At 42.9% G+C, this 25,225-nt stretch overlaps 1 protein-coding gene across 1 annotated transcript; it reads right to left on the bottom strand.

Moving 5' to 3' along the window:
• Positions 1-241: 241 nt before the first annotated feature.
• On the bottom strand, positions 242-3,867 carry znf703 (zinc finger protein 703). Its single transcript, XM_033618563.2, has 2 exons — positions 3,208-3,867; positions 242-2,582 (listed from the first exon to the last, which is right to left on the bottom strand). Exons 1-2 carry the CDS (start codon positions 3,472-3,474, stop codon positions 1,074-1,076), a joined length of 1,776 nt encoding a protein of 591 aa, XP_033474454.1. The 5' UTR covers positions 3,475-3,867; the 3' UTR covers positions 242-1,073.
• Between the last annotated feature and the right edge of the window lie 21,358 nt (positions 3,868-25,225).

The following is a 25,225-nucleotide window of genomic DNA, read 5'->3' as shown; positions in this document are numbered from 1 at the left end:
GCTAACAGGGCTAATGTGACCTGGCCTGCCCTCCTTGGGACAGCCCTGTCAACTGATATGAGCCATGAATAATTACACATGGCCACATATAGCATGGCTGTAACAGCCGTAATGATAGATAGACCTAGATAAGTGCAGTGCAGCAGTCTGGCAAGATTTCCTCCATCCTCTGACACTTTTGACAAATAGCCACTTTTTGGTACTATATTTAGTAAACAATAAGGAAAAAAACAAGATGAAATGCAATCATGTCTCATTTATTAAACAAAATAAGACCTTTTCCTGTTGGTTTGATAGCACAGCCATCATCAATTGTTTTTATTTATCTTTTCTTATCTTTGTACCATTTGCGTCGGTGACCCCAACCTGCTGACCCCAAGTAAGCTTGAAAAAATATTACATCTTTGCATATTTACAAATAAAAATAATGGCATTGTTCAAGATAATTCTCATGGACATGCAATTTCCCAGCGTCTGAATAAGATGCAAAAACAAAAAAAACAAACAACCAACAGCAGAGAGGAAACGAGATTAAAAGAGTTCCCCAGAATAAAGCTTCACAGTCCATCTTCATCGTGGTGCAAGGTTTTTATTTTTAGAGTGTATGATAGGCATAATGGTACTATACTTAAATCATTCTTTTTCAGTTAGAATATTTCAGGACAATTTATTTGGACAGCAAAATTCCCCCCCAGAATTGAATACCAAGCGCTTGAGTGAAAAATAAATACAGACTTTCAGTTCTGGGAGACAGATATAGGGAAAAACAAAACAAAAACCAAAATCAAGACTGTTGTAATAATCCCACAATTCCATCATTTCCGAGCTCTGTGTCCTGCTGTCTTTCATCACTACAGTCTGTTGGTTCTGCAGACAATCCATCACAGGGTCTTCTGCCTTTGGGGCGCCAGTCACAATCCTGAGGCTAACAGGTGGTATTCCTGGCAGGCAGGCCATCAGGCATGATGCCCTGTACTGGTGATGACCCCAATCTCAACAATCCATCTTCAGGGCTGCTCTGGAGAGTCCATGCTGGTGCCTGCAGTCTTTGGGCTTCAACACTATTTCTGATATCACTGGTATCCAAGGGCTGAGGCCGAGCCCAGTCTCTGACTGTAGAGGGCAAAGGGGGAGTAATAGGCTGAGGAGGAGGGGAGGGATGTCATAGGAAGTCCTGGTGCTCCGGGCAGGTGGGATTTGCTGTAGGGGTGGTAGCGAGCCAGGCCCAAGCCAGGAGAGCCTCTGAGGGAGAAGGAGCTGGGCAGGGTACCCGGGCTGCTGGGTGGGGGCAGGTGAAGGTGGCAAGAGGCTGTTGATGAAACCGATGACGGGTAGGCCGACAACAGCTTACTGTCCACCATCCCAGGCAGGGCTGTGTGGGTTCGCAAGTGGGCTAGCAGCTCCTCTGACGTGGCAAATCTCTTGTCACAGGGACCTCCGACAGACACCCAGTTACAGGCGTGAGGCAGAGGTTCATTGGGAAGCATAAAACCATAGGTGTAGAGGGGATGGGACAGGGAGGGGGTGGTGCTGGAAGACAAGGAGCTGGGGTGCAGGGAATGGAGGTGGTGTGAGGGGTAAACCAGGGGGAAACCAGACTTGAGGCTGGACGGATCGTGGACGCAGGTGGAGCAGTTACTTCCTCCTAGGTGGGGTGCACTGGGGTAAGTCAGACAATAGGGGTCCCGACATAAGCCCTGCATCAGGGATGGAGGTGAAGCTCCAGTGAGCGGACTGGAGCTGGGGTGCTTCCCCGGAAGTCCTAACCCCAAACTCGACTTGGTGGGATCCAAGCCGGGAACAAACTGGGAGGGGTAGCCAGCATAGGCCCCCACAATGGAGCCATGGTAGCCCATGGTAGCAGGAGGCAAGGGGAAGACAGAATGTCCTGGTTTAAAAGGGGAGACGGGGGCGATGTGCCCAGAGCTCAAGCCAGGCTGTGAGGAGGCCTGTGGGTCGGCCTTGCTCTCCGGCCGCGGGCTGCTGGCAGAGCTGGCATTGCTGGAGTTGGCGCTGGCCCGAATGTGGCTGGAGTTGGCTAACTGAGCCCCATCCATCCCTGACTTAGCTGCATCTGAGTCTTTCTTGCCAGCGCTGTTGTTATTACTGTCCAAGCTGGACTGCTCTGAGCTCCCAGGTTTGTTGTCTATGTGCAGGGCCTGGGAGTGTGACGGGGGCCGTGTGGAGGGGGAATGGCTTTGTCTGTGGGGCTGGCTCTGAGAGTGCAGGGGAGGAGGGCTGGAGCTGGGTGACTGGGAATGGGGAGGGAAGGATGGACATGAAGCAGTGCCACTGCTGGAGCTTCCATTTGGCACCCTGAAAGCTGCTTTATCTGAAGGCCCCTTTGTCACCAGAACATCCTTACGACAGTCGCCTGATGATTTGGAGTAAGGCTTGAAGCTGGACTTGTCTTCCAGGGACTGGTGCTGCTCTCCAGACTTGGAAGATCGACCAGATGATTCCTTGTCTCCCAGACTGCCTGAGGAGAGGGAAGCCAGCTTGGAAGAGGAGGGGGGGTCAGGTTTGCCAATTTGAGAGCAGGTCTGGGCCAGCAGAGCCAAAGGACTCTTCTTGGCATCCAGCTGAGAGGAAAAAAGAGAGCGAGAAGATGAACAAACTGTTTGTTTTTAAATTTGTTGAATTTTAACATCATCAGACATGTCCACGGTATAACAGTAATAATCACCTTGAGCCGTCTCTAAATTAATATTCTACTAATATATTTCACTACACAAACAACACACTAAGTACAGAGAAGCAAACCCAACAAAGTCCATATCAGCCCTGGGTTGTGTATTTATGTCTGGTGTGAAAAATGGAAGTCACATATTGCTAGAAAAACAAAGTTAAAAAAAAAATAAGAAAGTAAGAAATAGAAAGACAAAATGAAAGAAAGAAAGAAAAGGGGCGCCCATAAAGCATTTGAAGGAATATTTAATTATAAAATAAATAAAATGAACGGGTTATATAATCTTTAAAACAGTGTACTATTTAGTTATTTTACATTTCTGAACTCTGTTTCCTTGTCAACTTGCCAACAAATCGCTGTGCGTAAAATGGCGCATGTGATGGCATATTTATTAAAATAACATTCACAGCAATCGCCGCCATGGTTTTAATATTATCTGAATAATATCAGAAAGAAAAACAACATCAGATAATAGCAACAGATCTTGGAGAAAATCTATTTTCTTTTTATTTGCTTACTTCAATGCTGACTGGCGCGGATGTGAGGGGCTGGAGATACTCCGGGTGCAGCAAGTGGCCGCTGTGCGCCGTCAACATCTTTACGATCCGGATAGGAAGCCTTTTAGCCTGACGCAAAGGATCCGTCGGAGAGGGACAAGAAGTGGAGATGAAAACGGACTGTCTCTCCGCTCCTGTTCGGTGTCGATCGCCGCTGGCGTCGGCGGCGCTGCGCTCCGGGGACTGTCTGCGTAAAAGCGGTTCAGGTCCACCGGGGGGATCTCTCATCTGGATCGGGGCTCGAGGAGGGACGATGGCATGTAACGAGTGGACGCAGGATTGAAATTCATTCACCAGCACATTTCATGATGATAAATTAAACAGAAGAGAGTGCGGTAATCCGGAAGGGCATGTACGCAGTGCGCGTCCTCCGTGTCGGACCCAAGCTGTCTCTAACAGGGAACAAATTGCCCAAATGTCATCCACTATCGGGCTCTTCAACACCACCCGCTAATTCTTCCTAAATAATCCTTTATCCAGTGATGAAAAAGAGGAAAAAACAAAACACCATAAGTAGTCACTGCTCGTCAAAATACGGAGTGCAAGAGGAAGGAATATCCCCGCAGAGGTTAGTGTGACAGTCCTCCGGTGTGTGTATCTCTGTCCCTCTGCAGCAGTCTCACAGTACCTTACTTCTTCCACATACTAACGACGTGAGGGGAGGGATTTCAAAGCAACGAGCCGCCGTCCAATCACAAGTGCCCGCATTCATGAGGAGGGGCGGGGCAATGGGAGGGGGCGCGGTTTGTCTTCTGGCCTCACCCTCATACCCAGGCTGTAAAGCATGGCTGGAAATCTGTGTCAGTGACCTCCATAAGCCACATGCAAACTAAACGTGCCAAATATAAATACTGTATCACAGTTTTGACATTATGCACTGTGTGACAAAACACAAATATCCCCAGTAAGGGTCAGCTATGGAGAATGAACTTTCTGTGTCCACCCTGTTCTTGTAAATATGTGCAGAATAATAACCTACTGTCCATATGAACATTTCATGACTTTATTAGATTAAACCAACGAAACTGCGACTGCTGCTGGGCTTGATTCAGTTTTTCCAGATTAAAGCTAATTGATATGATTTGATTTTCATGTATCTTGCTGTGACGGTGAATGACATCTTAAGTCAGTGACATCTTCACTTACATAAAAGTACTAACATTACACTGTAAAAAAAACTACACTACAAGTAAAAGCCCTGCATTCAAAACCTAACTTCGGTAAAAGTATAAAAGTATTATCAGTAAAATGAACTTTAGTTCATAGTGCTGTTCTTGGATTAATATTACTGCTCCATTAATGTGTATGTTGCATTTTTCTGCTGTAGATGTAGAAGTTTGTGCTCATTTTAGCTCTTTTATGTACTGGTGGTTAGTTTACACCATTATATTACATATCTCTAAAAAAAAATCAACTTGGTGGTGTCAGAACAGAACAGCCCTGTTTTCAGATTTGTGACGATGCATTATTGAGCTGATCCCAGAGGGATTTTAAACGAAGACATAGGAGAATTTTCTTAACACATAGCAGAAAATGGAAATACTGAAGTAAAATACAAGTACCTTAAATTTGTATTTACGTACAGTGCTGTAGTAAATGCACTTTGTTACATTCCACCACTGTCTACATTCTTTGTGTTGACAGTCACACACTCCAGAAACAAGCTGTGGTTAATTTTACGGATGCATCAACATTACTTTAAACTTTTTCTCCAGCTTGTACTAAGGCTTAAAACATAGAAAACAAAAAGACAATAGAGTCAGTTGCCACATTAGTGAGCCCAGAAACTTAATTTAATTTTCCATAGAGAACATCATGGGGATTTCCATCCTGGCTGGAATGCCTCTTCAGCTAATCAGATGGCTTGACCTGAACTATTCGATCCATAATCTAAGATATTACAGTGCTGTTGTGTTCAGTCTATCCAAAGTAGTGTCATGGATCATTGATTACTGGCTCGACAAAAACCCGAACAAGCCTTTCTCCTGAGGTTTAATAGGTAAACTTGTTTGACATTTCACAACAGGCTGGTCTTATCAAACATACTGCCATCAACCTGATTGTAATGGCTGCTGCCATTTATCTGCAGCTGAGAGGAAAGGCATGAAGTCACTTCAGCATCACTCAACAGCGTCACTGTTTGACCTGTCATCATTAGGCTCAGTCGTCCCTCATCACCCATGCACTGACACTCACGCTTCAATGACCTGCGGAGATCCAAGGATACATAAGTGCAGACGTGCACGCCACCGGGCTAAGTGCGGTACAGTCTTCTTTTGAATCCGCCTGTTTGTTTAAAACTGTCTGTCACCACCTTGGGCCGAGACACATAAACAGGTGACGCATAACAACTGCTTTCTCACTGTGAGATTTAAAGGTTACGCCGAGAGCTTAAAGGGGATTTCAAACATTTCTTTACAACGCGGACTGCTAGTTAAGTTGTGAGGGTTTCCGATAGTGCTCTTGTTTATCGCACAGTCACACACCTGTTAAAAGGGTGAGTGGGTGACTTGCTGCAGTGTGGGTGGAGTTGCATAAGGAAGGGGGGCGTTTAAAAGGAGACCAAAGAGGAGGGCATTGGGAAAAGCCAGACAAAGGCAGCGAGAGAATGAAACAAGGGAGGGCTCAAACAACAGGGAGCAACTCCTTTCATGTGCCCCCTTGATGTAGGCTGGTAACAGCTGTTTTGGCGTGTTGATGACTGATGGCTGTTTCCTGTTGTGGATATTTTAAGAGGACAGCTTTCCCGTTAAAGAGGCTTCTCAGCAGGTCCAGGTCCCGCTGGCCCTCGGGGCATTTCCATGCCTTTCCATGGCTGTATCAAAGCAGTGGGTTTGGCTGGAACAACAGCCAAACAAAACCCTCAGGATGGGGCTGATAGGGGCTGAGGAGGAGTGAGGAGGAGCGGACCCCACATGCCCCTGTGATCCTGTGATTTATAGAGCCGCTGAGGCCTGTAATGGACGCCATAGCTCCGTGGCGGGGCCTAATTCATCCCCGTGTTGAAAAGCTGCTGTTTGCCTGACTCCAGAGTAAATATATAATGCTGACATTAGGCAGCTGAATTCTTCAAACCTGGCTCAAGCAAATCCTCATCTGCTCGTTTGTCTTTTGCTCTGTGTTTGGAAGTGCTGAGGTGTTTTGTGGCACACACGGGGATTAGCGTTGTGTAGATGCTCTGTGTGATTGTTTAATGAGGGGCTGACAGTGATGTGAGCTCATAAGAGTCTTGTTTCTTTTTTCTTTTCAAGTTATTATACTTCTACAGGCCCTCACTGGTGTCAGCCAGACTTTGACAAGGTCTGGCAGCGTCTAGTACTGTACAAAGAGAAGGAGAGAGAAATGATAAAAGTGCCAGAGAGGCAGAGGAGGGAAAACGAGTGTAAATAACTCCTATTTAATTATCTGTGACTGACTTATGGGGTGTGTGGAATGGGAATAGAGGCCTGAGGCTGGGGCTCTGCTCTACCCCTAGTGTTTTCTCCAGCAGTAATAAAACCAAGGGTGAAAAAAAAGTGGATTAAGACAGTTTCATGGGGTGTAGCAGACATGGCATTTAGACCCAAACACTTAAAAAGAGCCTCGCAGGCAACATTCCAGCCAGGACAGAATGTTGAAACAAGGATTTCCTTGAGCTGAAAGGTCCACAAACAATATCTACACAGTGTACTTAATGTATTCACACTTCCTCGTTTATCTTTCTGCGGTTGCCTCTCCCTCTGTCTTTGACATACACATACTAATCCTTTCACAGTTGAATGTGCATGCGCTCACACGAGAAAATGCATCCTGTGCACACAAACACAAACAGACAGGCCATGCTGTGCAAGATGCCATCTTAAAACAGTGTGTTTTGGTAGTTCTTACACAGTATCATCTATCTGACTGTCTATGTATTATATCTGTGTGCGTGTGTGTGTGTGTGTGTGTGTGTGTCAGAGTCAGAGCTGTGGCTGACAACCTTATCTCTCCAGTTTAGGAGGGAGATTGTCTCTCTTGTCAGCTCATCACGTCTCGCAAGCTAACGCTCTTATCCACTCTGCCTACCTGTCGTCTATCTGTCTGCATTATAATCACAGCGGGATAATAGGCTTCCCTCTCTGTTCGCAGATTGGCACTTTTATTTCCGAAACCTACACCGCGCAGGGTTCCGCCTTGTCGTACTTGCTACACCTGAAACACATTCGCAGACAGGCACGTAGGCTGCACACCGCCCACACCCGTGCAACCTCAAGTCTTCTCTCCACACTCGGAAACAAAAGCCGCTATTGTCCTCCACACGGAGAAGTTATCAAGAGCATGGAGAGAGGAGGAGGAGGAGGAGGAGGAGACAAGGGGAGTAGGTGGAGGGAGAACGGGGCCTGCGCCGCCAGACAGCGTCTGCCTCAAATCAGATCGTCCTACATTGTTGTGTGAAATTTCAGATGACATCAAAAGATGTTTTTTCTCCATTGGCCTGATGACGGAGGGGGGTCATTTTGATAGAAGCACAATCAAGGTATTCACAAGCTGGAGCCGTGACAGGTCTGGTAAAAGGAACAACAACAGGCCATGCAAAGAAAATCTTCCCAGCACATTCCTCACGCTTGTTAAAGTCAATGCTGCTTCCTCCGCTCATGGTCAGAGTCACCGCCTCTGTGTCTTCATCACCAACCTTTGTTGAGAGGGAGGCTGCTGGGAACATACACATTCTGTCTTCCTTTCTGTCTTTGAAACCACTTTTGTCATAAAATCAATACCACAACACATTTTCTCATCAGGAAAATTGAGATGAGTTTCGAGAAAGAGAGTTTCTCAATCTAGCTTCTCAAACGCGGCCCCACTGGCCTATTTAAACGAATGACTCTCTGGCATTCATGATCTGACAAACAACAGAAGTTTCTGGAGGTTGCAGTAGCCACAAAGTTCCTGCCAAACATAACCGAGGAAGATGATGAGGGATGGGACGGGCGGGGCTCAGCGGTACGTGTCAATCATCACAGCCCGCAGTGAGGCGAGTCATGTCAGCTGCCACGGCTTTGATGTGACAAGGGATGGCATTGCTCAATTAAAAGCCTATCAATGTGTAAGTAAATCAGCGCCTTTCAGGCTTGACACATCAAACAAACGGTTATTGAAGCGGCCCGCCCATGCCATTAATCTCTCTGCATGTGCTTGCCAACCCTGGGTCACCGCAGGAGCAGAAAAACCTGCAACACTGAGAGTATTAAATGTTGGGGAAATGACAAAGTCACTTTATAAGACCATTTTCAGGCCTAATGGAAAACAACATATGCAGTGTTTTTTGTAAACGAACTGTTTTATTGAATTGAAATAAACGTGGTGAAGCAGAAATTGGGGATTACTTTTATGAATTCTCCTCAAATTAAAAAAACAGGAGTTTGAGAACAGGCAGTAATGGAAAACGCATTCCAGACACAGACCTCGTGTGGCCAAAATATTTGTCTCAACTGGGTCCTTGTGGTGACAAAGCACCGTGCTTGTCCGTGGCAGTAATTCACCAGCTCAGATGAATACATGAAAGTGAAGCACTGCCATATATCACGCCTCTCGCCCCATGTGCTGCGTGTGAGCCTCGCAAAGTCACACACGGCCGTTTGTTATGCGACCGTGCATTCTCATTTCGAACTCTGTGTTGAGGGCTACAGGCCAAGCTGACACTTATGAAATATTTCCCTTGCTGACCTTAGCTACTGCCTCAGCTGGGGACATTAATCCTCTGTCGGCAGACACTGGGAGCAGACTGCAACAGCAGCATGCACACATGCATACAAACCCACACACACACACACACACACACACACACACACTATACTTCTGGTGACTACAACACACAGCAGTAGCAACAGCACCAGGAACAACTCTGTTCTGTTACAGTGGTAATAATTACAGCTTCTGTTGATTTATTTCAGCTGCACTTGATGGTGTGCCAGTTACAGGGGAGGTGGGAAGAGTTAGATGGAATGCAATGAAAGTTATGAACCACAATCATACAGCAAGTATTGCAAACACACCCAAATGAATAATGAGCAGACGCTACAGGAATACAGCAGCTTCTGTGTAATTTAATATTCAATGCAACGTCCTACATTTTTCAGCACTCTCAGTATGGAGGCAAAGAAGTTTTTGCAAATGAAAAAAAGGTTTGGTTATTTGTATGGTTCACAACTCAGACAGAAAATTTGAATGTACAATATTCAAACGTTGGTCGAATGGTCATATATAGTCATTTTTAGTCTCATCTAAAATGTCATGTCAAATAAAAAAAAAAAGAAAGAAAGAAAGAAAAATTCAGACACCAAAGTTCAAAATGAAAATTCAAAGTTGTACCTGTAGCGAAACAGGAATAATCAATCAATTCTGTGGACTCAATCAGACCTCTGCTCCACCAGGCTACATACTATCAGTCAGTCATGTAATCCAAGAAAGAGAAGTTTAAATATGAAAAAGTGTTTCTTTTTTTTTCAAATTGGAAAAACGTATAATTACCTTCTGCAAAATTCACAGAAAGCAAAGAAAGATCATAATATTTTGAATTTCATAAACATATTTTTTTTAAATTAAATTCAAAATATTACGTCCTTTCTTTGCTTCTATATCTCTGCACTCTAACCCAAAAAAGATGAGTGTGAAGGATTGTATCCACATGTCCAACTCAGTCCTCCCTAAATGTGCAGCAGCAGATGACTTGGCCAAGTTCGGTCTTTTATAAAAAGGTTATTTAGTTGCCAGGAGAGAGAGCAAGCTGCTCTTGCAGTTCCTGCCAGAAGGTTGCACTACCGGTGTATCGTAAATTACTCAAGACAGCGTACAAGAACGGAGTAGGGGGGTGTCGGGGTGAGGAGCGGAGGGAAGATGGGAGAGGAAAGGGTGAAAGAGTAAGTGCAGTTTTCTTTTTGGTCCATGGTGATGAATGGGTTTCTGAACAAGGCAGAAAATACATCATATCACCTTTAATGGGTACACATTTCTGCAGCCATAACTCAGTGTTTAAAAATAGGGAGGGGAGGGTGAAATACGACATCATATATTCCTCCCAACGACACTTTTACGAGCCCTCCCTGCAGTATAAAGGCATTGATTGCTATTTCAAAGCTCCATGTAAGAGTCAGTGCTGAGTACCTCCAGCTGCCAGCAACGAGGAAAGACAGAGAAACTCCTTTAACACATGGAGCCCAAACCATTGCCTGGTCCTGCTGAATAAAGTCATGGTTTCTGCGGTTCACACATAGGTTTTCAATCTGGAAAAACTCTGATTTGAGTCTTTTATCACAAAAATATGAGTGTTTTTGAGAGAGATTAGGTGTTTTTTAAATATTCACCATGGGTGGTCATAAAGTAGGAGAACAGCGATAAGTTGTGGAAAAGGACAAAGGAAGAACATTCATCTCTCACTTAGGCTATTCAGATGATGATGGAGTTAAACATTTATTCTCCAGTTGCATTTCTTTTTATCCCATTGGTTAGCTAGTCAGCGGAGATTCAAAGTGGTCTTCTAAACTCTGGTCTCCAAGAAATTTGTAAAATGGCCATGAACTGTCTAAATTACATGCCGGCATCATGGAAACAATGCTAATGGAAAGTCAATTAGGATCATTTGCTGTGGTTGACACATGAATTCCCTGGTTTAACGACATTGTACAATGAACGGTGGTTAATGTGAGGATCCTGGTGGCATAAATAGTCAGAAAGTACACATCAAGGTTGGGGTGGTGGAAGAAGGTGGCACACCAGACTTTCCAACCCAGTCTCACTCCGAAGTGGTCAAAATCCGGCGCTTGGCCAGTGACTTTTGGCGTCAGACACTGATGAAAAAAAACATCTTTTAACGTCAGCGTGATACATAGCTGGTGGCTGTTTAATGGCAGCCTTTCAGACTTTCACCCGGGGGTGTGGTGTTCGCATCATGCAAGATTGTAAAACCAAACCCTGTTCTTTTTTCCTAAACCAACCATGCTCTTTTGTTGTTGAAGGAAAAAAAATGACAGTTTGCATATAACAAGCAGAACTTTACATAGTGTCCCAGAACGTCAACAGCCAATGCACCCAGGGTACCTTGCAACCTTACCTGAGAATGTGGAAAGTCCATGACCAGATGTTGATATGTGATGAGGTTGGAGTGAGAATGTGTTGGACTTTCACCCAGGAGACAGTTGTTTGATTTCTTTTAACTTTCTGTACTTACGTCCTTTATGTATGTCAAGTTACATGATATACTAACGTAAATTTAAAAAGTATGTAACATGGCCTGATGAAGGTCACACCGACCAAAACGTTGCTTAAATAAAATGAAAATAAGAGAGTGAGACAGCTTTTTTTTATTTTTATATATTTTGGGGTTGCAGCCTCTCTCCTACGCACCTGCTGTTTTCGGGTGTGCTGAGATTTTTCCATACAAAAAGTATGTAACAAACATAGTTATTTTAACCAAAAACACATTTTTTTTTCCTAAACCTTACAAAGTAGTTTTAGTACCTCAACCAGACCATACTGCCTCATATATTTAAAACAAAGCGTGCCACCATCACAGTAGGGTGTTGTGGTCATTTCATGTATGTCAATGAGATCACGTTGGTTCTTCTCAGTTATTGGACTGGTTATTGGAAGGCTGACTTTTGATACAAAAGTGGACATGAGGTACTAAACTGTTGATGTTACAGAGGGATTATTCCAGATTTACTATAACTACATTAACTCTACCATCATAGAACCTGCAATTACTGCGCTAAATTTTTGTTCTTTGACTAAAATTTATTGTTTCTATTTTTCAACATTCAACCATAAAAAATGTCAACATGAGTTTTTGTTTGAACCTTTCGTGAAGAGACGAAATAAAGATAAAAAACAGTCTTGTAAGTTATGCAAGGAAGACCGCTGCCATGCAAGCGGCTCTGTCAAGCTGTACTCGCTGATGTAAGCATGTAATTCTCACAATAACATGCTAACATGCTGACGTTCAGCATAATGTTTCCTATTATCACCTCTTTAGTTTACTGGGCTCGCATACGATTATATGCTAATGAGCACTAAACAAACTACAGCTTAAACTGTTTTGCAAGTATTTTGCCACAAGTGTAAATATTGGACAATTTGGAGTTTTGATGTGATGATGCGCTAGATTAAAGGTCTAGGGATCAGCAAAGCTATTACAAGTCCTCACGCAGGGATAAGAAAAAACTTGGTGGTGAGTATGATTCATCCTCTGGAGATCATAAATGTTGAATGAACATAATTTAATGGCTGACCATCCAACAGTTGAGATATTTTAGTCTGGACCAAAGTGGTAGACATTGCCTCACTGGAACGAAGCCACTAGCATGGCTAAAAACAGTTTTTTAGTGACAACATTCAGCCATGTTAAAGACACTCGTCTTGTGTGAACAACCTCAGTAATTACCAGACCAGTCTGCATGGATGGTCATGTGCAGGTTGAACACTTCTGTGAGCGAGAAAAAGAGAGGGTCACTTTTCCATTCAAGTATTGTGAAAGAAGAGGATGGAGACACATTTAGAGTGAGAGACTGCTGACTGGACTTATGGCTTTGGCAAATTTGAGGTTCTTTTCAGTGAGCAGTTCCCAGCTGTAAATTTACAGTGTTTGTGTGAGCTGCTATTAAAACCAAATCCATGGCCTGGCCAAGGTCGTTCATTTCAGCGGGCCTGCAGGGAGGAATTCTTCTCCTGACAGGCCGCCTGTCTTTTCAGTAAAGGAGAAAATGACAGACAGGAGGAAATTAAAGTGTATACACGTTTGTATATCAACCTGTCCTTACATTAGATTTATAGCTGTGCTTGTAGAAAGTAATGTAGCCTAATTGTACATGATAACCTGAAATGAAACAGGAGGTAGATCTCATGGAGCTCAGACAGTAGTCAAAGCTGTGAGGGAGTGAAATGTAGACCCATCCTAACTTCAGCTACCTGTGTACCTTCTTCTGAGGAGAATCTGTTACTTCAGACTGCCATGTTGTGTATGTACAGTACAGGCCAAAAGTTTGGACACACCTTCTCATTCAATGCGTTTTCTTTATTTTCATGACTATTTACATTGTAGATTCTCACTGAAGGCATCAAAACTATGAATGAACACATGTGGAGTTATGTACTTAACAAAAAAAGGTGAAATAACTGAAAACATGTTTTATATTCTAGTTTCTTCAAAATAGCCACCCTTTGCTCTGATTACTGCTTTGCACACTCTTGGCATTCTCTCCATGAGCTTCAAGAGGTAGTCACCTGAAATGCTTTCCACTTCACAGGTGTGCCTTATCAGGGTTAATTAGTGGAATTTCTTGCTTTATCAATGGGGTTGGGACCATCAGTTGTGTTGTGCAGAAGTCAGGTTAATACACAGCCGACAGCCCTATTGGACAACTGTTAAAATTCATATTATGGCAAGAACCAATCAACTAATTAAAGAAAAACGAGTGGCCATCATTACTTTAAGAAATGAAGGTCAGTCAGTCCGGAAAATTGCAAAAACTTTAAATGTGTCCCCAAGTGGAGTCGCAAAAACCATCAAGCGCTACAACGAAACTGGCACACATGAGGACCGACCCAGGAAAGGAAGACCAAGAGTCACCTCTGCTTCTGAGGATAAGTTCATCCGAGTCACCAGCCTCAGAAATCGCAAGTTAACAGCAGCTCAGATCAGAGACCAGATGAATGCCACACAGAGTTCTAGCAGCAGACCCATCTCTAGAACAACTGTTAAGAGGAGACTGCGCCAATCAGGCCTTCATGGTCAAATAGCTGCTAGGAAACCACTGCTAAGGAGAGGCAACAAGCAGAAGAGATTTGTTTGGGCCAAGAAACACAAGGAATGGACATTAGACCAGTGGAAATCTGTGCTTTGGTCTGATGAGTCCAAATTTGAGATCTCTGGTTCCAACCGCCGTGTCTTTGTGAGACGCAGAAAAGGTGAACGGATGGATTCCACATGCCTGGTTCCCACTGTGAAGCATGGAGGAGGAGGTGTGATGGTGTGGGGGTGTTTTGCTGGTGACACTGTTGGGGATTTATTCAAAATTGAAGGCACACTGAACCAGCATGGCTACCACAGCATCCTGCAGCGACATGCCATCCCATCCGGTTTGCGTTTAGTTGGACGATCATTTATTTTTCAACAGGACAATGACCCCAAACACACCTCCAGGCTGTGTAAGGGCTATTTGACCAAGAAGGAGAGTGATGGAGTGCTGCGGCAGATGACCTGGCCTCCACAGTCACCGGACCTGAACCCAATCGAGATGGTTTGGGGTGAGCTGGACCGCAGAGTGAAGGCAAAGGGGCCAACAAGTGCTAAACACCTCTGGGAACTCCTTCAAGACTGTTGGAAAACCATTTCAGGTGACTACCTCTTGAAGCTCATGGAGAGAATGCCAAGAGTGTGCAAAGCAGTAATCAGAGCAAAGGGTGGCTATTTTGAAGAAACTAGAATATAAAACATGTTTTCAGTTATTTCACCTTTTTTTGTTAAGTACATAACTCCACATGTGTTCATTCATAGTTTTGATGCCTTCAGTGAGAATCTACAATGTAAATAGTCATGAAAATAAAGAAAACGCATTGAATGAGAAGGTGTGTCCAAACTTTTGGCCTGTACTGTATGTATCTACTTTTACAGTATACATTCAGTGTATGTAAGCATGTTTGTTTATGAAAAGGATACCATGTTTGCCTTAGTGTTTTTGCACATATGTCTCATCAACATTCCATCTAAGTGAACTGAATTTAAGTGACTTTAATGCTGGTCAGCAGTCTTGACCTTGTAAGGTACGCTATGAGAGTGTGTGCTCATTTTTAGGTGACCTCATCCTATAACACAGCTGTAAAAATGTGTGTGTGTGTGTGTGTACATACACACACCTGGGGAACAGGCAGGCAGCAGCAATTTCATCATTGCTTATTACACAAAACATAATGAGAAACACAGACGCCACACACACACAAACAGGAATCCCACTTCTCTGGAAATCATTTAAGGCATTTTTTTTTAAAAAACTCTTCCCTGTCCAACTGAGACAAGGCCTTGCATTGTGTGTCACATTTTGTGGTTGTGAATTGGTGTATTGTTTCTGTTTATCTGCTGTGAGTAGGGAGAATCTGCCCTTCAACAGGAGGACCCAAGATCAAGGCCTGGGAGCAAACAAACATACGCTCTGCTGAGGTGCCCCTGAGCATCGCACACAGTCCCCCCCAGCTCCAGGGCTGCAGCACTGTGGCTGAAAATGACCTCTGACCTTTTTAGTACAGTGGGTAAACAAATAGAAAAGAAACATTTCTCTTCAGTGACCAGATGGGTATGTTTGAGGTATTTTTATTTTTCTGATTTTCCCATCACTTTGCTTCATAATTGATCATTCACTAAACCTCTCCCCCATCAGTGATTGTTCAATTCAATCCATCAAGCATATATTGAAGATGTGTGAGGGCTGTTGTAAGAGCAATATCACTGTATACAAAGAATTTGGCGTTCTCTTCATCCTTTCCAAAACCTAAAAACAATCACAAAATGTAAGGAATGGATTAAACTGTATGCTCCCAGGTGGCAACCAGTGTCAGGACAATGTCTAATGCCCAGGTCAATTAGACATAGCATACTAATGACAGATGACTTTAATATTTCGTTGGTTAAGTCATGTTGTTAAGTAACCAGAACCCAATGTCTTCCAAATGTCTCATGCCAACATGATCTTGACATAGAATAATGACATTTTGTCATGAGGTATGGAGGCCAAAGCCAAACATTCATCAAAATGTAAATGTCCACACAATATGAAATTATAACATCGTTAGACATTTAAAATATCATCAACCGATTTTCATTCCAACCAAAATTTAACATCTGCGAGATGTATCTTTCTGACGTCATACTGACCTTTGGTGCAAGCTGGGTTTGTCTCCTCTGGTGTAAGCAGCAAACATTAGCATGTCCTATGAAATTATCTTGCTACCTACAGTGGTAATGCTAACTTAGCACGGACTTAGGGAACTGGCAGGGTTTAAGTCCGTTGAATATCTGATCCACCTGATTTGGACATTTACGTTTTCAAGTACAGCTCCTGTTGGTAACCTCTAGATCATTTGAGGTTTGCAGTGCAGGTGTGAAAGGAGCTATGTTCAGGTAATCCAGAGAGCTGGAGTTGAACAGATGCCAGACTAATTTGACAAAAACACAGTAAATCACCTGATGCACACATCTGTAAATTTCTGGAAGGGGCTTAGACCCTTGTGGACAGACTCCAGGATTTCTAGATCTAGATCTTGCCCCATTAGAACAAGGTGCCATGAATTTTTTTGTCTAAGGCCAAGACTGCACCTGCTCCAGTACTGTAACAGATTTTCTGTTTATTCGTCTGGCAAACCAAATGAGCTTTATTCTACTGTAGTGTTCTCAGTTCTGAAACAGAAAATGTACGTATATACTCAAAACATTTCCCAGGGTGCTCTCAGTGTCATCTGGAATATCTTTCCCAATTGTCTATGGAGAAACTCCATGACATCTCAAGTTTGGGTTTTAGCACTCTAGCTTTGGGATTTAGGAGAGTTGTTTACCTCAACTAATATTTTTGAACTGCCGTAGACCACATGAATAAAATGTTTGAATTTGAAAAAGGGTGAAGTTCCCCTTTAAATACTGCTTTGCTATGCGATGAGTCACAACTGCTGTTATCTCTTTCCATTTAGAACTTTTCTTGTCATGTAGCCTGAAAAACAAAGCTGTCAATATATTTGGATTAGGGACAGCTGGGGAAGCTCTTGGCATCAGTAGAGGAAGAAGCGGCCCCAAGAAGTTTTATGCACTCTGCTCTGCTCTGGGTGGTCTTTGAAGTGATGGAACGGATTTGTCGTACTGCTACCTTTAGCAGCAATAGTCTTTGGCATATTTTGCTGAGGATATTAGTCTGTTCCACATCTGCTCTCTCTCCTGAAACCAAACAACCTCCAGATGATAGACCCGCTGTTATTTTTCCCCCCGATTTAATTCTTTTGTGCTTGCTTGCTTCAGGATCGTCCTCCATTTTGTATTGATGTGAAGTCAGGACAATGATTGACGGTAAATTGGTGGTGGGTGTTGTTGAGCAGTTTGGGGTGACTGTAGCCACCTTCCCACCAGATAAAAAACCCACTACCTTTAGGCTTTTATCTTCAGTGGGAAAGGTTATAATCGGTATTCATTCCCAGGAGTGATTCTACAGTATCACAGGTATTTATTGGTTCCAGGTCGGATTGGCAGTGATGGATGCATGACACCTGAGTGGACACGCTAATTTTCATTCCTTTTCCAGCACAATACATTGACGTGCCACCACAAAATACCGTCCATCTCCATCCAAGTAGCACTTGAACACTATTAAAATTAGTCGGCACTGTGTTTGAAGACAGACTTAAAAAGTAGAAGACATAAAGAAGTAACCACCGTGACATCTTCACTGAGCTCCATGCTGTTACTGTTTGCTAACCCTGTTTTCCGGCACTTCCATGATGTTAAATGTGACACACCAGTAAAAATAAACAAAAAAACAGAAAGGCATACTCATCTACTACAGACTCATGTACACGGCTCTGATCCACTGATAATAGAAAAGCAGTCTATTGCTTATTTTTAGCGGGATTTCCCTTGTTTGAAACACCCTCATATACATGCTAATTTTGGTGGAAAAGGAGTATGTATGTGTGGTGGAGGGAGAGCAAATTTCCTGCATGTAAGAGAGACTATCTTGCACTTGGATCACTCCAGTCACGATACAGCTCCCAGCGACTTAAAGTGAATGGGGCGTAAAGTGCAGGGACAGCAACCCCTTCTCCGCTTCCTACCCCCCTACTTCCAGCACCCTCACTCAGATCATACCATCTTCAAACGAACACACACCTGTAATATTTCATGACTGCATCTTGCACAGTTGGATTGACAAAAATCTGTCCACAGACAGAAGTACCAACCAGAAATCAAGTTGCAAAGTTGTCATGACTGCCAATGACTAAAATGCACGAGGAATGTCTTAGTATAATGATATGGTCATCTGCCATATTGCACATATAGCCCATCCCTCAGAAGAACTAGAGCCTCCATTTATAGGCCCTGTTTTGACATAAGCATGATCTCACAATAGCCCATCTTTGGAGTTAGATCTCCAAAGACATGAGGAAATGTAAAGTGCAGCCATAACTCTGTTTCTGTGTCCAACACTGATCAGTCTATTAAAACCTATTCTGGACACTCACAGGCACATCATTTATTTAAGATGAGACCGAGGAGAATTATTGTTGTGTAAAATCCCAAAGCTATTTAGAAGACCAAAGTTCCACAACATAAATCACATTTCCCTGCAAATCCAACACAACGCACTGCTCTTTTTTTTCTCATGGCAGCACACACTAGCACATGTGGTGCAACACACACACTGGAAAGCATCCACATACTGTACTTACACTCACAATGCCACATAGATCAAACACAGGTGTACACAAATATCCCTCTAGCTGTGTTTGAGGAAAAAGATCATTATGCAATACCTCTATGACGATGAGAATTCAGTGTGTCAGAGTGTTATGATTAACTAAAAATGATTAACCAATAATCTTTAATTCTCATATATGTACTTTACATATTACACAACCTATCACTTTGTTCTCAGTACCAGCAAACGTGTTCTCAACTTTGCTTCCACCTCCTCTGCCTTTTCATTTCTCTACATCGATCCTCTCTGCGCCTCCACTTTGCTTCTCTTTCTTTTCCTTTATTGTTTTGTGCTTCTAGACATCCCTCCTGTCTCCAAGGACATCATCTGTATAAGAAGTATAGAAGTGGATCTGCTATAAGGCCGCTGAAAGGAAGTTATTTTGCAAAGAGATTTACTGCCTGTTTGACCCTAAGGGAGAAGGATGGGGGCATTACGCCCTATGCAGGTGTATGAATGATTTCTCAGGCTCACCCTTCTTTATATCGAGCGCTGAATAAAAGACTGGCAGGATTTACCTCTTCATCAGATGAGGATTTTAACATCGGAGGGTAAATGTTCTAAACAATGAAGAGGAATCGAGGCTCTCTACTGTCTTTATTCTCATTCTTTCTTTCTCTCCGCTAGATCACAGTCATCCCTCAGGCCAACCCATTATTGGAGGCAGAGCTTTCCGGAGTAAATCATCTGGTTAATTCCTCGCCTTACTTTCTCACCGCCTGTATTTGTCATCAGTGCTGCTTTGAGGCGTTGCTTTCTTTGATGATCCAGCCAGGCCGGCTTGTCATGCCATTTGCCGTGAGACTGACAACAATAAATTACAGTTGCTTATGATCAGTTATTATGTAGATATGATACAAAACATTTTCCCTGTTTTTAATAGAGACAATTGACTTGTAACAGGTAAATTACAGGGGCAGTTCACACGCTGACATAGCTGTCAATGCCTTTTCAAAGGAGCTTCCATTGTGTTTTTGTTGTGAGTCATATTAGCACCATCTTTTAACGAGGTATTAAATCTTTTATTTAGACATAATGCTGAGCTTACTTTTCTTAAGATGAAAGAAAACTGCCAGTGGGTTGGAAGAAAATCACTTATTTGAAATGTAGTTTCACATTAGTAATTGTAAGTCAACCTGAAATTAAAATAAACTTTTGCTGAGAAATCAGCATACTGGTATGCTGTATATTGATGGTGTTTGTTTGGATTTGTGTACTTATTTAGCCATGACTGTATTTACCAACAAATTTCATTTAGTTCTTCAGTGCTCTTCAGTGGGGCGGATTTTTGATCCTGACCATAGACTTTATATAAAGATGGATGACATCTGCACTTCCTCCCACTGTACAAAAAAGAAGCCAAAATATCACAAATATGAGCACTGCCATATTGCGCCAGTGATGTCATTCGGAACCAGAGTCTGCACAGTAGTAAACAGAGGTGGAGCTGTGGCATCAAGGTTGTGCCCATATACCCGCCTGACTCAGTGCCATTGACCCAAGTGAAATGCAAGCAGCGCCACTGATCCTGAGCACACTGACCGACACACACAACTGTCAATCATCCTGACACACCCCCTTTGTATCATTGAATAACTAATTAAAACCACCCAGCTGGCACCGGACATCACAAAGACGTTGGACTGCTACACTGGACGTTGAATTTTCGTTGGAATAAAAACTGGGCTGATGATATTTTAAATGTCTAACAATGTTAGAATTTGACGTTGTATGGACGACAACATTATGACAATTTGCAGATGTTTTGTTTTGTGCCCGATACTTTACAACTAAATGTCATTACTTTAAGTCAAGATGACATTGGCATGAGACATTTGGAAGATGTACAACACAACTTAAAACTGATTCATTTATCATTTTAACATATCCTACATATCCTGTATAGATCTTTTTGTGTATTTATTTATTTAAGTAGAGGTCAGGATAGGGGGGAAGTGGAATAAATGTGGAAAACTGGAAGACTGTGACTATCAGTTTTTAAACACATGTAAATGCTTCCTCTGTGTTAAATAAAAAAATAAGGAGTATTAATATGATTTATCTGTGGCTGTGGAGGCGAGCTTCCTCCATTCTTTGGTGTGATCTGCCACGGCGTGCGTTGGCTGGCAGATTGTATCAGCAAACACGGCAGCTGTACATACTGTACATGCTGCGAGACAAAATAAGAAGAAGAGGGTTTAGTGATAAAACTGTGAAGGATTATCTGTCATTTGGCGGGCCCGTGGTGATTTGCTATCAAAACGGATTTTGCGGAAAAAAGGAATGACAGGAATGGAAAGATGATGGAAAAGGATGGAGAAGAGAAGGAGTGGAGGCGGGGGGGATTGAAGATGGCAGAAGGAGGGGGGAGTTGTCATGCAGGGAGGATTTTGTTTTCTGTTTAATTTCTTGCCCCTTTCCCCTCCCTTCCTGACACCCCCCTCCCCCCACCATCCAATGAGCTGAGTGTCACTCACATTTTGAACTTGCCAGGCAAACACAGTAGAGTGATTGGAGCTGTCAGTCAAAGTAATGTGCTGTTTGCCACTGGAGGAACTGGGAGAAAGACAGAGGTATGGGAAGGAAGAGAGAGTTGTAACTGTGGAGAATACATTATATCTTATAGATACTAGCTCAACAGTCACGCCTGAGATCACAAATGATAACTTTGAAGGTGGCAAAATAGATGCTCCGGTGTGCAAGCCTTCCCTTGACTCAAACATCACACATATGATCTGAGACACTTGCAGTTCAGCTTTAACTTGTGTTACATGCCTACAGGAAAAGTTGAAAAAAAAAACCAAGTGTGATGCAGACTCTCTGTAAGCACGTAGAGACGTAGTTTGGTTTTTGAACAAGTTTTGTCCTGATATAACCAAACTGGAACTGCAAACAACCAACTGGATGTGATGACAAAACGTGGCATTTAAGTCCTCAAATTGTTTCGTTACAGATGGCAAGACTAAGTGAGTTTGGTGAGGAACTCTTAAATGCTTTGAACCCACAAAAAAAATTAACCAGCATGAGCCTAATAGCATGTGACTGCTTCCCCTGACCCTTTGACCCACCCAATATATCCACTCCAGCCAAACGCCCCTATTGTGCTAAACCTGTCACCCCGCTGACAAGCTAATATCCTCATTCCTGGGAGCTGAGTGGTCGTCTCTTGAAGTTTTTAAGAGAGGTGTGAGATGAGGCACCTTTGCTCATCAAAGCCAATGCAATCATCTCTTAAGCCATGACACTCAACACTGAAGGTTAGTGAGTGCTCCAGGTGATTTTACAGCACCCAGTTGGCTGCCTATTCAATAGGAGTGACAGAGGGGATCCAGGAGGTGAGGAGTCCCCCAACAAACAAAGGGAGAACTTATGTGGAATGAAAATTAATCTACACTAATGGCAATAAATTTGCAAATGTGCAGAGAGTGTTACATCTATGCACATTCAGATCATCTTCTGAAAGCCTTTGTGAGTTTTTAAAATTACCCTTACAGTGACCTGAACTGTAATATTCATCATCCTACGGCCAAAAATGTATGAAGTAGCTTTTGCACAGTTATCCATACATCATGATATAAATAATCCAGATGAAAATCTCTGAGACTCTCTGCTTAGAATTTAAAGGGGACACACTGGGCTTTACTGTATTTCGTGTTTTATATATAATGTTACAATAAAGGATGTCCATAATAAACGTGCCAAAGTTTAAAATAATGAGGTAAACATGTGTAAAAGTTTTCCCTGTGAGCATAAAACCTCTGGTTTCCTGGTGTACCGAACACTCCATCTCCAACAGGTTTTTCTGCTCTGGCGACAGTATGATGTCATAGGCCCCATCTACGTGTACACAGGTATTTATGAATGCGAATACTTTTCCCCTCCAGTTCAAAAATTGATTCTGTCCACACGGCCTTCCTATGACAAAATATCTCTGTCCACACTACAATGCAAAAATGACTCCAAACGCACTCCAAACGCATCTGTCTGTGTTCACACAGACAGTGTTGCTGCTGCAGAGCTGTCTGCAGCTATGAGCTCTGTATTTCAATAATTAAAAACTGATACTCCACTAATTCATGGAGCTGTACAGGCCACTGCATTGTCAACAACACTGTCCTGCAAATATTTCACAATGAAAAACCTTGAGTCACAAATGAAGGGATTCTGTCCACAGAAACATTGTTAGAGGGCTTTTATTTTGAAACAGAAATAGGACATGTTGAGTTAAAAATATGTATATTTTTTCATGTCTGTGACTGATATGAACATTAAAACTGTAGTTACAGATGGTACAATGTCAATGTGATTATTAAAAGACATTTTAAGGATGAAGGAGCTCAATTAAAACATTGGAGTGATGCTCTGGACATGCAAAAGTTTTCCTTCCACTCCTCATCGACGACAATGATCAAAAACCATCATTTCTGGCCAACTTTAAACCATGGACGCTGAGGTGGAGCACAAACACAGCAGATGTCTCTGTTCTTCCATGAAGTGGTGCAGCAAAAGCAAGTTCCAAAAGTAGGGCTTGAGCGGACTCAGAATTATGTCAGTCGAATCAGATGCGGACATTTAATACGAATATTCGACAATTCTGTTTTTTCTTCTCCATATAAAGTTTCAGGTCAGTGTGACATCAGGATTCATGTAGTAAACAAGCTAACAGCGCTGATGACAGTTCAGAAATGTGAACATTTTTTCCTGACACTAGATATCAAACAAAAGCCTGACGCTGTCTTAAGTTGCTGTGAGCTGTAAATTCACCACTTCCAAGCAGAAGAGAGGAGATAATGTTACCTCAGTGTCTTATGGTGGAAAGTTTCTCCTCCTCTGTGCTGCTGCATCATCAGCTGTCTCTACCAAAGTGGAGCGAGAAAGTCAAGAGCCCTCAATCTGCGGCAAAATCACCAACACAACACTCCCAGAAGTACACTGCATAGCACAATGACTAGCAAAAACAAAACAAAACAGACAAAAAACACCCTGACTGCTTGACTTGAAGCAATCTCAGTCGACTGAGGGGTCTCCTACTGATGATTAGAATTTCAGAATTTAAAGGGGCAGCCCTATTAAAAAATAGTCATTGGTCAAAGCAATGCTGACAAAACATTAACAAACTGGTAGTCCGCCATTGTTGTTGTTGTTTCTGATGTATGTTTATTACACAAAGCAGTAATGGGCATACACGGATGCGGGTTAAACTTTTAAGTGGCTCCCTGTCATGGAAACACTGGTTTATGTCGTCAGACGGGTTTTGATTGATGTCTCGGTTTTGATGTGGAGGAATTCCTCTTCACCTTGGTTAACAGGTTTATGAGCTACAATTAAATCACCCTTTGATGCTCCTTTAATTGTCTGACAGCAGAGACAAAAAACATGTCAATGATAATTGTACTGAAACTGAATCTAAGTAAGACAGAAGCAACCGGAACAAAGTTTAAACATGACACATTCAAGTAACAGGGGTTGTGTATGTCATTCCTTACCTGATTTTTTTTAATATACTTTATTAATCCCCGAGGGGAAATTCAATGGCTGTAATACACACAGTATATTAGTGGTGTATCTTTACAAATGAGGAAGGTGCTAAACTGTTTTTCTGGGGGGTTTTGTGCTTTGGTGGTGACTGACAACTTTTAGATAAACTGAAATAAAGTGAAGCTTTTTTCTTACGCAAAGGCAAATTGCCTGCTTTAGTGAACATGATTACACAACATTTGTTACATGACCATCAAAGGAAAGGTCAAAATCACAAGTGACAGCTAAAAACCATGGGCAGCAGACTAAACAGCAGCAGAAAGGTTGCAGAGAGTGGAGATTATTAAATCTTAAAAAGTGTGAGGAGGGCCTAAAAGGAAGATCTCACAGCAGTTGTTATCCAACATTCAACATTTAATATCAAAAGCTGGTTCAGAGGCTATCTGGGTGAAATGCTGGAATATTGGCTATTGGCATCTTCTTGTAATATTATATAGGTTGAAGCTTAGACAAAAGAACTTTGACTTTTGACAAAACTTCACAATAATTCCTCAGCTTGCCTACAACTGCCTTCACAAGAACAGATGAAGCTATTCACCTGCTCTGAGCAGCCCCAGCACCGGCAAAATGAAGACAGACAGGCAGGGAGTGAGGACGTGTGTGTGTGTGTGTGTGTGTGTGTGTGTGGGGGGGGGGGGGATAATTAATGTTTCACAAACTCAATCCTTTCCCTCAAGGCGAACTCTCTCCTCATCATCTTTCTCTTTCAGAAAATTAAATGATACTGCTCTTGTCTTCCTTTTTGCTCCTGCCCTTCTGTCACCCATGCGTCTTTGTGTGAACTTTAAGGGATTAGGCTTGCGAGGGCTGGCTGGTAGTTATGGCTGCAGGGAGGACTCCTCAGGTTTCATTTAGGGCCGCGTGTCTCCCTGAGGCGACAGCGAGATGTCAGCGTCTGTCAGCCTCTGTCTGTCATCTAAGCCCTGTCAGCGCCGGCTCTGCTAGCGCTCCATCACGGCTCTGTCGCTCCGAGTTTC

This window comes from Epinephelus lanceolatus, chromosome 9 (assembly GCF_041903045.1).
Source record: "Epinephelus lanceolatus isolate andai-2023 chromosome 9, ASM4190304v1, whole genome shotgun sequence".
NCBI lineage: Eukaryota > Metazoa > Chordata > Actinopteri > Perciformes > Serranidae > Epinephelus > Epinephelus lanceolatus.
Note: the sequence above shows the minus strand (reverse complement) of the source record. Positions and strands in the feature narration are given on the sequence as shown.

What these genes read in the sequence shown, in the direction of transcription:
- znf703 (XM_033618563.2), bottom strand. Translation starts at nt 3,474, where the DNA reads ATGAGAGATCCCCCCGGTGGACCTGAACCGCTTTTACGCAGACAGTCC. An exon ending in CCGCGCCAGTCAGCATTGAA is followed by an intron (nt 2,583 to 3,207) that starts GTAAGCAAATAA and finishes TTTTCCTCTCAG; the next exon opens with CTGGATGCCAAGAAGAGTCC.